The sequence below is a fragment of the Passer montanus genome, unplaced genomic scaffold, assembly GCF_014805655.1.
Source record: "Passer montanus isolate IOZ18808 unplaced genomic scaffold, ASM1480565v1 scaffold79, whole genome shotgun sequence".
Lineage (NCBI taxonomy): Eukaryota > Metazoa > Chordata > Aves > Passeriformes > Passeridae > Passer > Passer montanus.
In genome coordinates this window covers 1,242,129-1,256,872 of record NW_024373145.1, presented here as the reverse complement: position 1 = coordinate 1,256,872, position 14,744 = coordinate 1,242,129, and the positions used below count along the sequence as shown (strand labels likewise).

General features: G+C 35.9%; 1 protein-coding gene across 11 annotated transcripts in view; it reads right to left on the bottom strand.

Moving 5' to 3' along the window:
* FAM184A (family with sequence similarity 184 member A) overlaps window positions 1-14,744 on the bottom strand; it is a 74,100-nt gene that overhangs the window by 24,688 nt on the left and 34,668 nt on the right. For all 11 annotated transcript variants that reach the window (XR_005630140.1, XM_039731587.1, XM_039731592.1 and 8 more), the window contains exons 6-9: window positions 11,585-11,707; window positions 7,718-7,879; window positions 5,781-5,902; window positions 5,429-5,579 (exon numbers count right to left, since the gene is read on the bottom strand). Coding sequence is in view for 10 of the 11 variants with exons in the window: in XM_039731587.1 (XP_039587521.1) it covers window positions 5,429-5,579; window positions 5,781-5,902; window positions 7,718-7,879; window positions 11,585-11,707 (558 nt within the window). In the remaining variant the exon portion in view is untranslated. The remainder of the gene's footprint in view (window positions 1-5,428; window positions 5,580-5,780; window positions 5,903-7,717; window positions 7,880-11,584; window positions 11,708-14,744) is intronic.

Here is a 14,744-nt window from a genome sequence, read left to right as displayed (position 1 = left end):
GAGGCCTGCAGTGAATCCAGACTATCATATTATCCACATGCTCATGTGAAGCAGTACCTGACTTGTTTAAAGTATAGGTTTCCCACTTGGAATACAAGAGCACCGATTCTTCTAAACAAGTGGTGAGTGGCAGGATGCACACGGACAATGGATCTAGGCAGAAACTAACAAATCTCCCCTAATTCTCTATGAGGCCTGCATGGGTTACAGCAGTCCCATTAAGACCACAGTTTTGAGAGCTGTATTAACTTCAATCAAAATTTTCAACAGTCAAAGAAAGCATGCTCCCTTGGAAAAACAGGTATCTACAGATTGAACAAGAGTCATAAAACATTACCCTGAACTGCATTCCAGGGTTCCCTCTGCTCTTTTCTCTCTCCTTGCCATGACTTTTCTTTTTAGTCTTTTGGATTTCCACATTTTAGATTTTTAAGTGCTTTTTAAACCTTCCCCAACATCTCTTACCATCCACTAGATGTCATGATAGCCTTACTAGTATTATTGAATACAAATAATCTCCAAAACAAATTAGGAGCGAGTTATTTGAAATTTACCTCCACTCTGTTTCTGACAGATAAGCCTTTAGACAGGGTGTTCAGGACAGTATCAAGTGACAGGGAGCTGAGTAAAATGATTCTGAGCTGAAAGTTTATCTCCCTTCTTTCTGGAAACTGATACCAGGTATGTGCAGGTTATTTCTTGTAGAAATTTCCAGCATCCATTTGACAGCAAATCTTCTTCTAATGCAAGGATTACCTGGGCTGTGGAACAGGTCAGTAATCCTTGTGCTGGGGAAAGAAAGCAGTGTTTTTGGATTTTGCTGAAGTGTATGCACAGCAGCTCTGCAATAAGCACCTCTACAGAGGCAACTAAAGATGAAGAAGTAACTGGTTCTGGATGAAGCCTGACCAAAAGCCATTTATAAATGGGCAAAGGAATTCAGGGACTTTCTCAGCATTCCATCAACAGAATAATCAGGATTTTTAGACCAGTATGTAAATACTGAGCTTGTCATTTCCTGAAAACTACAATTTGAATAATAACTACATCAGAAGGAAATATCTACAAGTCAAAGTTTCTCCTATTTACTTTGACAGTTTAAAAAAGAGCATGCCATCACAGAAACAAACTCTGAAGAGGAAATCTCAACATATTTATCAAAAATGGAGTCTTTGCAGTAGGAAAAACAAACAACAGTTGCTGAAATGTAAGTAGTACACTTTTGTCCATTCTTGCTGTACTTCTGGTATTTCCATTAGTGGAAGACATATCTTTGGTGTGAAAAGTTGACAAAGTTAAGAAAGAAGAATGTCACATGTGCTTGGCCATGTATGAAGCTGTAAGAATATGAAAGCTACTTATGGGAAAACACAATAACAAAAACATTTAGTTTACTGAAACATGTTACTGAAAAGTAAGGAAGATGGGAGAACCAGTATTTGGTCAAATATAGAAAAGCCCATCCACAATGAGAACCCTTGATTCAGTTTAGTGGGAAAAAAACCCGTATCACAAGAAGAAACAGATAAGAAGAATACAAATCTTAACCTGTGCTTCAGTGCTCAGAACTGAAGGTTGCACAAGACAGACAGACAAAAGAAAAAACATGCTTATGCTTTAAAAAAAAAAAATATTCCAGCTATTTTGGCCCTGGCTGAAGCTTTCTCAGCAGTAAAATGTTTTTAAGAAAAGCGTTAAAACCCCATTACAGAGCTAAGAGGAATGGAAAGGAGCAAGCATATCTGAATTCACTGCATATTTCATTATGAAACTCTCAAATGGACTGACATAGAAGTACTAGGTGCAATTTACAGGGGGAAAAAAGGGAAAAGCATTTTCTTTTTTTGTCTTCTAGAATAATTATGTGTATCAGAGATGAAAACTACACATTTGGTCTCTGTACAATGATCTAGTTAAACTACCAACCACATTTAAGTATTGATGGTGATTTGCAACCAGCAAGAATGTGTTTAAGCATTTAATCAGCGGAGTAGCATTTCATCTCAAGAAAATTATTTTATTCATAACAAAGCTATACTATTAGAATAACAACAACCCCATGTGCATTCTGTGAGGGACCATTTAGCATTACTGGTATGAAAGCAAAAACTTACCTAGCTTTATGCAAGAGCTAGATATCACCTCTCAAACGTGCAACAAACAGAAGTGGCGGACATTTGTAGATCAGAATAACATAATTTAAAAACTGAAATCAGCTTAGTACACTTTATGGCGGGTATAATTTTTTTTGTTGAAACTGTTTGGGGTTTTTTTAATTAATATTTTTATCTCTGTCTGCTCATTCAGCTTTCCAGCACCAGTCAGCAGCATTCCCAGGTGGGAATACTCTATGTTGTATTTTTCTACAGTTCAGGTAGCTATATTTAAACCTGTTTTTTCAACCCTTTATGATTACATAACCGTTCCTATACTTCAAGATAGGCGATACACTTCCTTGTAGCTTGTTTTTAAATCAAATCAGAGATGCATCAATACATATTAGAAAATTGCACCTGTATTGATGAGCATTTAATTTGAATTCAACCTTTATGAACAGAAATTATACAACTAAGCAGTAACCTCTAAACACTTTCTCAACCTAAAGAACACACATTGGCCACATTTGTTGTCAAATCAGGATTTACACATTATTTAGCAGAGGCCCTCATCTTGTATTGCTTTGATAAAATCATTGTATAACACTATTGGTATAGAGTATACTGCTATTTCAGGTGTAAAAATCTGAACTGCAGAAAGAGAAGCTGGATTCCCTCTCTTCCTAATTTTATACAGGCTTCACGCCTTTCAAATGGGTTTTAAATACATCTTCCCACAAATTAAAACCAGGGTGTAACAAATCCACAATTTCACAGCCCTACTGCAGTATCTCATGCAGTTCTGGTTTGGGGTAGAATTTCTAAGGCAATCCAGGACCTCCTTATTTCAGTACCTTATCAGTTCTGGAGGAGGAGACAGAGGAGCATCCTTATGGAGGTTGTGGGTGACACCAAGCTGGGAAGAATGCCCTGGTGGAGGGGAGCACAGTAGAAAGGATAACGCACATTGAAAGAAATGGGCTGCCATCCAGCGGGACCCATCTATGTTGTAAGTACAGGCTGACAGGAACCACACAAAATTCAGCAAAGACAAATGCAAGGTCCCTGACACAGGAAGGACCAATACTCTGGTCCATACTGGATTACAGATCTGCTTTGCACAACCTCGTTGACAGTAGGCTAAACATGAACCAGCAGTGTGGTGTGGCAGCACTGAGTGCCAGCAGCACACTGGGCTGTAGCAGCAACCCAGCAAACCCAGTCTGAGGGAAGGGATCAGTGCCTTTGACTTGGCCCTTACTGCACATCACCTGGAGGGCATGTTCTGTCTCCTCCTCCAGCTCATTCAGCTTTGGTACAAGACACATGTTGATAAACTTGCCCATATTCAGCAGAGAGCTACCACCAAGAAGGCTGGGACTGGAACAGATATCCTTCTGAGGTAACTGTTTGCTCAGGCTAAAGAAGAAATGGCTCTGTGGGACTTAATACTTTTCCAGTACCTAGGAGGTGACTACAGAGAAATTGGAACCAGTCTTGTTAAAAAGGTGTACAGCAGAACAATGAGAGGCTACCATCAAACTGAAACAGATACGGTTCTGACTAAATAGAAAGAAAAAGCTCACTATGGGGATGATTAAGCAATAAATGAGATTATTCAGAGATGCTGTGGAATCTGCATCCTTAGAGGTTATTCATTAGCTGACTGGACATAGCCCTAAGCAACCTGGTTCGAATTCAGTGCTGACTGATTTGAGCAGCCTCCTGGGACCTCTTCCAGCCTAAGCAAGTCTGTGATTCTGTGATCCAGGTCACTACAACCCTCAGAGACGATCTTTTGTGTACTGCAGTCAGGAGGAACTTATTAAAATCCATTTCTCCAAGAGTTAAGTATTAATCTCTTATACTATGGTCTGGAATTCTCTCTCTTCCAGCTGTAATGGACAAAATACAGATTCTTACAGAGGGAAGGCTTAATTCCCTGCTACCAACACGACCTTTTCAATCTCTGTTAAATACCTACCCAATTCAAACAGTAGTATGGAAAACTCACAGCTGGATTGAAAAAAAATAATCCTCACATGCTATTAATCTCTTTGCATACAGTTCTGATACAGTAAAATATATGAAGAAGAAAGAAAAACAACCATTTTGCATATGGAGACCTTTTCCTGTGTCTGAAAATTCTCTAGTAAATTCTCCTTACTACAGTTAGCTTTCTGATTGCAAAATTTCTTGCACAGACAGAAAAAAAAAGTTAATTTGTAACATGGTAATTTTCCATTCCAAAACTGTAGGTTAGATTTAACATGATATTTTTGAAAGACAGACATAAAAGTATGCTAGAACTATGGAAAGTTACATATATTCCTTCCAAGACAAAATGCTATTTACATGCAGAAGTAAAGAAAGTAAATGAAACTTGGGTAATGTGAAACTTAGAATCAAATGAGTTCAATTCTCTTTATGCTGCTGTTGTAAAAAGTAACAGACCAAGAACTTTGAAAACCTCCAGCTTTTATGAACCTAAACCACAAGACTTGACAAGCTTAAATTCCCCCATCAGCAAAATACATTGTGACGTGCTCCTGTGAGAGGCTGTATAATCAAATGTGTGTTCAGTTATTAGACTTCCCAAATTAGACAGCAAATTAAAAGCCATCCCACAATAACCCTGGAATCACAGTCATTTAATGAGTTCCAAAATCTGTTACTCTTACTTTAAAGTATGTTTGTTCATTGTCAGCTATTTCTTCAAACTAGAGTCAATAAAACCAGTTCTATAGAATTTATGGTTTGGAAAAAGTAAAAAGCAAGTATTTTCTTTGAATTATCTAACATAACTGAGATAAGTAAGAGCTACCATTAAAAAACCTCAGTATTTGCACAAAATTATCCCAAAACAATGGCCAAAATCACTTAAGATATAGCTGTAATAAATGTGTCATAGAAACTGGGACACATTCTCGGAGACTTGTACAGTTGTTCTTGTACACAAAGAGGATTATTACTTTTGTAAAGATACCTTTAAGTCCAATTAGCATTGGTAGATATTTACAGCACAAGAGGTGAGCAGACAAAATCAAAACAATCTTGTAGTGAAGAAGTGAGACTGTCAACATCCTCTCCCTCCTCCCCTCAAAACTGTACAAAATTTTATTTACATTTAATGTAAAGAACAATATTCATATAATTAAAATTATATCCACGTATTACTAAAATATTTAATCATGATTAGGTTAAAAAGACCTATGCTAACAAATTTCATTTAAAAGCCAGATATCACAACTGATTTCATTTACTTAGTTGGTAATAAGTCACCATCGATTAAACTGCAATGGCTTTCCAATTCTCAAAGACACCATAGTTACCTGGTCTAAAAGATCCTCAACCTTTTTTTGCCATCCATCCCTTGCTGCATTTTTTTCACGTTCTTTCAGCTGCAACAACTGAGTCATGGCTGCCTTCTTGTCCTCTTCATGCTGCAGCCTCAGCTCTTCACGAAGCTTATTACATTCCTGTCTAAAAACAAAGGACAAATAACTACAATGCAGTGGGACCATGTGCAAGAGGTATGAAAGAATTACAATTTCAGTAATAATTGGAAAATCTGAAATAACAGAAACCTTTGGTTTACATTTCATTTGATAGTACATTATATATATTATATATATATATATAATATAAAGTTCATTTATTATTAAAGAATAAAAAAATACTTGCCGAAGATTTTCTGTCCATTTTATTTCCAAGTCACGTGCCATTCTGTCAACTTTGAACTTTTCCTCCTCTCTCATGGCAGCAATCATTGCCTCATGCTGTTGTCTCTCCTGATCTAGTTCTCCCTGCAAGTACAAACTTTACAATAGAGACTGATCAGCAGCAAAAGTGTATTTCAAACATTAAGTGAGTGTATTTATAATAAAAATATAAATTACAATTGGTTCATAAATTTCAACTACAACTTCTTCAGCGTGAAATTCCTAGTTATGCACAATTAATGCTTACACATCTCCTGATATTTCTTATTGTGAAACAGAAGTCTGTATTCCTATCAAAAGCAATTTTCCAATAAGTCATTCTGTAATATTTTCAAATACAATTAATGTTGAATCATGAAATAATTTATGTTGCAAAGAACCTCAAAAGGTCAACAAGTCCCATTCACTGAAGGACTTACTTCACAATTAGAGCAGGTGGTTTAGGTCCTTTGTAAAGAATGTTTTGAATTTTATTTTAAAAATTTTTAAAGCATCATATATCCAGTATTTGAATTTCAAAGTGTGAGCTATCTGTGTGTGATACAAAGTTCAAAGTTTATTTCTGTCTCTCAATGGGACAAGCCTGCTAGAAACAAGGTTTCACAGTCTGTACAGAGAGAACACCTTTAAAATTCCCAGCAATTTCTGCTGAAATTTTACCATACTAGAATAGTATTAGGTACCACCTAGAAATACTACTTACATGGATGTAGTTTAGCAGTGCTTGCTTCATTCATGAAGCAAACATAGCCCCCTAAATTGAATTATTAATTTTTAAAATGAGACTTTCTGCAGCATTTGATAAATTTTAAAATCCGTCAAGATAAATTTTATTGCCAGTAACCTACTATATATGAATAATTAAATGTTTCAATAGGTGAAGAGAGCAATACTAGCTCATAATAACATTTAGAGACATTACAAAAAATACAGAGAAAGTTATAAATTATAATATTGTGCACCTCTAATGACCATAGCTGAAAGAAACAAAAAAAAATATACCTAGAAGCTGTTTCAGGCTGGTTTTGTTAAGAAAACATGAAAACATGTTCAGTGGAAAAAATTTTTATATTTGCTGCTCTACGTCAAATACTTCTGTGATCTTGTAAATGTACATTCTTTACTGAGGAAACAAAAAGGAAATGTTTGCCCAGTACTGCAGTCAATAAGCTATTGACAGACTAACTGACAGTTCTACTTCCATCTAAGCCAATTAAAATGACAATACATTTGTGCCTAGGCAAATTAATTGCTTAATGGTATAAAGTGGTCACATTTTCTAGGTGACAGTCTGCTATCCTTAAAGGTATCCTGGTATATATATCTAAAAATTATTCTCAATTCTTTAAAAAAATTCCAAATTCGAGCCTGAAATTAAGGATGTGTCCATTTTCCAATAAACACATGGCATAAATGTATTCAAATAATTCATCAAAAAGATTTCTGTGAACTTCAGAGCTACTAAGCTCTGGACCTTGTTTTGCATCATGACATGAACTGTCTGGAACTGCAAGTGCTAACTCATATTCTTTCAAATTTTAATATTCTATTAAAGCCCCGAACATATTTTGTATGGACATATTCTGGCAGCTACAATGTACATTAACCATGCAAAGATATGCCTGCAGCACTACCTGTTAAATACTAAAAACGTTCTGAAAACAAAAAATACCCACTCCAAAACAACCATTAAAATAAAAAAAACCCTAGCCCCGAAATAACCTATCCTAGTTTCCATTTTTTAAATTTTCTTCTCAAAATAGAAATCTCTCCTTTAATGAAGTCATATGAGGCTCCTTCTACCATGGGTACCCCATAACAACTCTAGACATTTTAAAAACAAGACCAAAATCACCCTAACTGTGCTTAGCACAATTTATTCTCCAACAGCATGGTTACCTCCACACTATACAGTGAATCTGTGGTCTCTCTCAGTCTTGCTCTGGTTAATTCCAGTTCTTTCTGGAGTATTTCCTGAGCTTCTTGAAGACTGGAGATGTGTCCTTCTGCAGTCCCGAGGCCTTGCTCACTTTTTCGTACCAGGTCTTGAAGACGACAAACCTGTGACATTACAAAAAAACCCCTTAATTTCCATAATTATTACTAATGGCAGCCAAGCCATCCTGGTGTTTTTCAGTGTTTCCTAATTCTGACCCAGACAATTTTTTAGTTACACTGCCTAGTCTCCTTTAATATCACTTAATGTTTTGTATTTAAAAACAAATTCCTGTAATATTACAGAAGCAAAGACTCAATTAAAGAATTTTTACAAGTAAAAAAAATATATCCAATGCATTTAATGCAATTTGCAAGGAAAGGGGCTACATAAAAGATCTGAAAATGCCTCTTGGTTTACTGTGAGAAAGCATGTTTTAAGCAAATTAATGAGAAATATTTCAAAATACATAAACTCTAACCTAATACATAAATTAACTTGCGCTAGGATTTAAGTTTCTGTTTTCAGACTGCTAGCTGTCCAGCCTGTTCAAAACTCAACCCAGCAACTGTACACATAATGTAATAATCTCCTTAACTGCTATGTAACAATACTCTTTTTTTCTGCCTGTTTGTGCTTCAGCTTCCCACCTGCAAAATGATGATACTACACTTCTTTTCTTCAAATAAAAATGAGAGACTGAACAATGCTCACCAGCTACAGGAAAGAAAAAGCTTTTTAAATATGTAGGTTGAAAAACCAGAAAAATGGGAGGCAGGGAGGAACAAAGAACAGCAGTTAATTTGAAGTTTTTTGCCGAAGCAATAGTCTATTGCCTTTGCAGGTTGAGATAAATTCATTCACAATGGGACAAGTGTCACAAGTAAGGACTAGTTTTGGGTTTACAGGAATGGACAGGTAAGAATTGTAACCACTATTCCTGCTTGTTAGAATAACTACATACAAATACTGTTTATAATACACACAGAGACACCACCTCTCTCTCCCAGAACTCTCTCCCTCTGTCAGCAACCTGTAAAGTGTTTAAAAAGTGGGACTCCTCCTTTCCTCTCAGAAAGGAATCCAAAATTTCTTTGTCCTGAGAGATCTCAGTGAAAAACTCCTGTAACTTTCAGCACTTGTCTCTGTGCTCCTTTGAGTCATGTTCAAACAACCACTAATTCCCTACAGAGCCCTGCTACCTGAAGGTAGCAGTGTTACGTACAAGACAAACTGTCCCAAACTGCATTGGTATCCTGGTAGTGCACTGCTGTCTATGTGTCTGATAGCAGCATCATATGAAGAGCAGTCCTGTAGATCTAAAGGATATGGGAGCAAGGAGGAATGCCACTCATAGGGCTTAAGCTATATTCTGATGCTGACAAAGTAGTGATGGAGGCTGTTTAAAATGATCTTTAATAACATCATCAGAAATCCCTTGCATGGAGACAGCAAGTCCTTAGGTGACTGTGCCAAGTGATACAAACACATCAACATTCTAAGAGGCCTTGGCTGGCCTACAGTGAAAGGAAACACATCTACAGGGTGAACAGCCAGTCTCATCCTGAGACACGGGTGAGAAAGCCAAGGACTTACATTTGGACTTAACCTGAACTCCCCAAAAAATCTCTGGTAAGTATTCAAGATTACACTGCTCTTGAATAGCTTAGTACTAGAAGCAAGCCTAATGAGGCTTGACTCTTCCCTCATCCTTTAGGTAGAATAACTCCCACCAGAAAGTTTGTCAAAAAGAAAAGAGGATGGCATGAGCTCAAAAGCAGCTTTCTCAGCAGGGAAGCTAGAACTGAGCTAGCATCCACAGAAAGTAATGAATACAAGCCTACTGCTAAATGACTTCTGTAACTTAAAGCAAAACAAAAAAAAAAGAAGCAACAGTAGCAATGTAAGGGCTAAGCTACTGATCTGTCAGACAAATCACAGGGAAGCTTTTTCTAGGTTAATGAAGGCATTGAGAAACTGTTGTTAGTTGCCAATAGACATTTAAGGCCAAGCTGTGACTGCAACTGAAGCACTTCTTTCATGTGCTCAAGATAAACATAGTAATGAAATAAAATATATCTCATCTGTACTACATGGAGTGGATTTACAGACCAACCCCAATTTATTGCCTGTTTGTTTTCTCTCATTCTTTCACTATGCAAAATATATGGTATTACATTTATCCTGGCAAAGGATTGTATATAAACTCGAATATTGGACAGCAACTGGACCTAGTTCCCTATTTTAGTCTTCTGTTCCTCAGCTTTGCCTTTATTTGGTTAACTTTCATGGCAATGAATTTTCCAAGCCTGAATTTGATAGCAGTTGGATAATAGAAACTCATTCTTAAAACATTTTAAGTTATTTCCTTCAAGTAGAAGCAGAAAGTTAGCTAAATTTAAGCCTACAGTGGTAGATGACGATAGAATGACAACAGTGCTCTACTCCAATCTAATCCAGAAACAATGGAAGCTAACATATAACAGAAAAGTTAAATCTAAAAATAAATAACTAAACTTCCTATAATTTTGAACTGAAAAATAAAGCTGTGTATGATTTTGTTAAGATACATAACAAATGCATCATATTTTCATCAATTTGAATGTAGGTAAGCACACTGCTAAAAGAGAAAGAGCAGCTCCAGCTTAAACTTGCACCTTCTCTAAGCTCTGAAACAAAGACACTGGCAACCCTAAGGAGGAAGACCCTTCCTGTTTGAACAGCTGCTCAAAACTAACTGATCAGCAGAGCTGCTGAACTCTTAAGGCAGGAGATCCAGCTACTCTGGTAGTGTATAATCTCTGGCATATCCACCTATCTGGTAGGTCCTTCTCTGAAAGTATATGTTAAAACACATTTTCAGAATGTATACCTTAATATATAATGATCAAATACATTATAAAGTTATTAATATAGTAACGTATCAATATATTATTAATACAGTATTATATAATATATTAACAAATAAAATCTATACTTTTGGAAGGGCAAACCTCCCCGTTTAGTATATGAAGGTTTTTTTCTTAAGCTAGTTTAGTATTTGTGTAATTTGCAAGTCATCAGAATGAGACGCCTGTTCTCTCCAAATGTTCTACAGTATAGAAAGCAGTAATGAAAAATGTTGCTGCAAAATAATACTTAAATTCATGTAAGAGTCTCAAAGCACACACTACAATTATGCATAGGGCTTGCTGAACAATAGGGCTGATTAAATATGTTCTTGAAACAAGGTGACAATTTTAGAGAAAAATAGTTTGATGCTTTTGATATCAGTAGAATGTACCTCTACTTTTAAAATATTGTATTGTGAAAAGGTGGTGAATTCCAACCAAAAAAATTTAAAACTGTCTTGAGATATGATACATTTAGCATAAATTGCATATATCAGGACATAGCGAATAATTTGGGTCTTACTAAAAGTATTCCATTATCATCTTTTGATGAAAATATATTGCAAGTCAGGAAACTGACCAGAATTAATGTTATGTCATGTTAGCCATAACCAAGTATGAATTTACATGCAGTTAAATTTCCCTCTCTCCTCATGTATTTTGTGTAGAGGTCTGTGTACCTAATGAGAAGATAAAAATAATTACAAATAAAGAGTGGTTTATATCATCTGTTTACATCTCTCTTGCTTTGTTAATTTTGTAAAGGACAATAAAATCATTGCTCAGAAGCAGCCAACTAACTTGCCATGTTTTAAGAATACTCCACTCTAAACAGAAGTAAGGCATTAAACACTCAACCGCATAGACCTAAACCTGTCCTGGAGTCTCAGATCACTATTGAGGAGATGTGGTAGCTGAAACAAGCAAGTTAGTCCTTGCCTCCTGATTGGCAGAAGTCAGCTTCGTGGTCAGCTCCTCCTTCATGTTTTCCAGCTGCTGTCGGAGCTGATTCTTATCATCCTCCAAATGCAGTTTCTCCTTCTCAAACTGCTGCTCCAACTCCTTCAGAAACAGGAAGATGGAAGAAATATTAAGTAGTTGCCATAGAATCATTGCAAAATACAGATCTACTACACAGAAATTATTGTAACTGGCATAAATACGTGTGATCTCAACCCTTTCCTTAAACTGTTAAAGCATGAATATTTATTTCCTTTTAAAACAATGTAATTTTTCAGTTTATTTTATAATTTAATAACCTAAAATCATAAAATAAAGACTAACAGGACTTTCCTCTCAATTATCAAAAGCCTTAAAAATATATCTAGTTTCACAGTTTTTTCAGTCTGAGTTGAAAGAATAATTTTTCATTTTCTATAAAATTATATTGATAAATCTGCATGTCTTTCAGCCTTTACCCATCCATTTCCTACAAATAATCCCCCCAGGAAAGAATAAATCTTAAAATCCAGATTGAGCTCTGTGAAGTTTTTTAGAATGTTACAACTAATGAAAAAAAAGCCCCATACCATATATCTACTACATTTATGTAGAAACAAAAGAGATCAACAATTAGTTTTCAAGTTTAACTATATGGAAAGAATCAAATAACATCCCTGTTTTCATCCACCTTTATGGTCTAACAGCCAAATTCTCAAAATAACTGCTGGATGAAACATATTCCTCCTATATGAGCCTATGTTGTGTGTGGGTGTATGTATACACACAAATGTCAGAAACTTTCATATTGTTTAAGGAAAATTATAAACTGAAACTTCAGCCTTATTAATATTCAGAATACATTTTCTGAAGAACAATTTCTTTAACAAAATACTTTAAAGGAAACATGTTAAAACTGAGAATTTTATTACATATTTCAGTGAAATATGTAATACTTTGTTAATTAATATTTTTACTATTAATATTTTTCATGTAGAGTAGTATTATGTATAGCTCACAGTATTATGAGATATTATATAGCTCACGATACTGCGAAGTTTTAGTGAAGAAAATTAAGGCTCCCAAGCAAGGTGCTCCATAGTCACACCATACAAGGCTTCAAGGTTTTCTATGGAGCTAGAGGCTCTTTTATTAACTCCTTCCTAGGGGCTCAGCTGAAATGCAAGGCTTAGTATCAATTCAGTGCCTCTGTGCAGACCTGGGCTCGGGTTTCTGAAAAATCAGTATTATCTCAGAAATAGCCATAGCCTCTGTGCAGACCTGGGCTCAGGTCCTGAAAAATCAGTATTATCTCAGAAATAGCCATGAAAATACATAGACCAGAGCCAGCCTGAAACAAAAAGTACAGTATTGGTAAAATGTGGGGAATTGGAAGAAATAACTAAAGAATTAAAGAGGAAAAACAGTCACTAAAACATATCAAAGTCTAAGGAAACCCAAGGTTTCCTGCTGCAAGACAGCAACATAGTGTCAACACAGCCAACTCCAAGAAGCAACAGAGGCCAAGCCTTCCTCATCCAAACCCAAAGACGCCTGAAGTGTTTTGTGGGGGGTGGCAAGCACATTAAGCAGCTTGTTAGCTCTAGCACTGCTTTAGGGTATGTGGCAGGTAATAAATGATTCCTGTGTACACTGCTTGCATGATCTCTTCATTCATGGTAGAAGTTGGTCAGACTGACAGAACAGAGGGTTACACTGTCACAAACTCATTACTAAACACAGTAAAACTCAACAAGTGCCTGCCTTCTTCACTGGGTCCACATGAGCCAACACATGGGATAAATTTCACTGAGCCCCTTGCTCAGTGAAACTTGATCAATTTGTCTTGTTCATGCTGAAATCTGCTGTCTGCAAAATCCCACTGGTGCTATTTAGACCCTATTCTGATAACAGAGCAATTATTTCTCTGATGATACTTGTCAGTACAGCTGTGTGGTACTGCAAAATTATTAGCAACTCTATTTTCATAATCCTCCTGATGCCATTTTTACAGCTCATTTTATAGATGGAAATACTGAAGCAAAAAGAAAGATTTCAGCTATTTTTTGAGTCCCATTCCAATTCTGCTGAATTCTCTTCTGTTCCCCAGATACATTTCCCAGGCTTCCAATCCCAATGAATCCTCATGTTCTCTATCCCAAGGCTCCTGGTACCATGCTTCTTCCTCATACAAAATTCAACTCTGCTCCACATTTAAGTTTGACTGCTTTCTTTCTTGGATTACTTGATCACCAAGCATCTGCTTAGTGGGACAAGTTTGACAGTGGAGTCAGTGAAATCTGATTAGATTTAACGTCAGTGAAATTGGATTAAGAATGACTGAGATCGTGATCCCAACATCTCTTCAAAGCTAGTTTTTCCTGGTTAAAATAATTTCATATTTCTCACACTTAGAGATGTGTTCCCTATTTAAACTAGTTTAATTATTTCAGAAAAAAAGTTTGTGATCTCCTTTTGTTTCATTCTCCACATTATTTTAGTAACAAAGAAAACAAAGGAAAAAGAACCCCACATCTTACTGAAATAAAAAATATACACAGGAACTCAAAGAGACATTGTCTTAATAACAGGCATCTTTAAAGTTTTAAAGAAAGTAAACCTGAAAGATCAGATGCATATATGTCTCTGAGAGCTACTTCAATTACTGGATGACAAAAATATTTTGGATTTATCAAAAACGGACCTAAGAAACAACATACTAGTAGAAAAATTTACAAAATCAATCAAAATCTGTCTGAGATACACATCACTAACTACAACCATGGTTCTTGGTATGTTTCCTGTGAATATATCAAAAGAAATATAACAAAGCCTTGAATTAAACACTTAACCCTGTATCTCCTGTGCAAGGCAAAATTTGTGTATAACACATACAATCAGATTAGGAAATAATAATTTATTAGGCCTCTCATGCTGAGAAAGAAAAGGCCAGATTTGTGAAACAAAAAAAGCCTTTCAGTTTCAGGATTCCAGTCAAAAGTAAATGTATAGCTGCTGGAGAGTGAGCTGCTGTACTGTACAAATTTTATGATGCAAGCTTAGAACAGCTGTTGTCATCTTCTGAGTACACAAATAGCTTAATAAAATATCAGTACTAATAAAATATTTTTCCGTACTATCTGAACTATCAATGAAAATT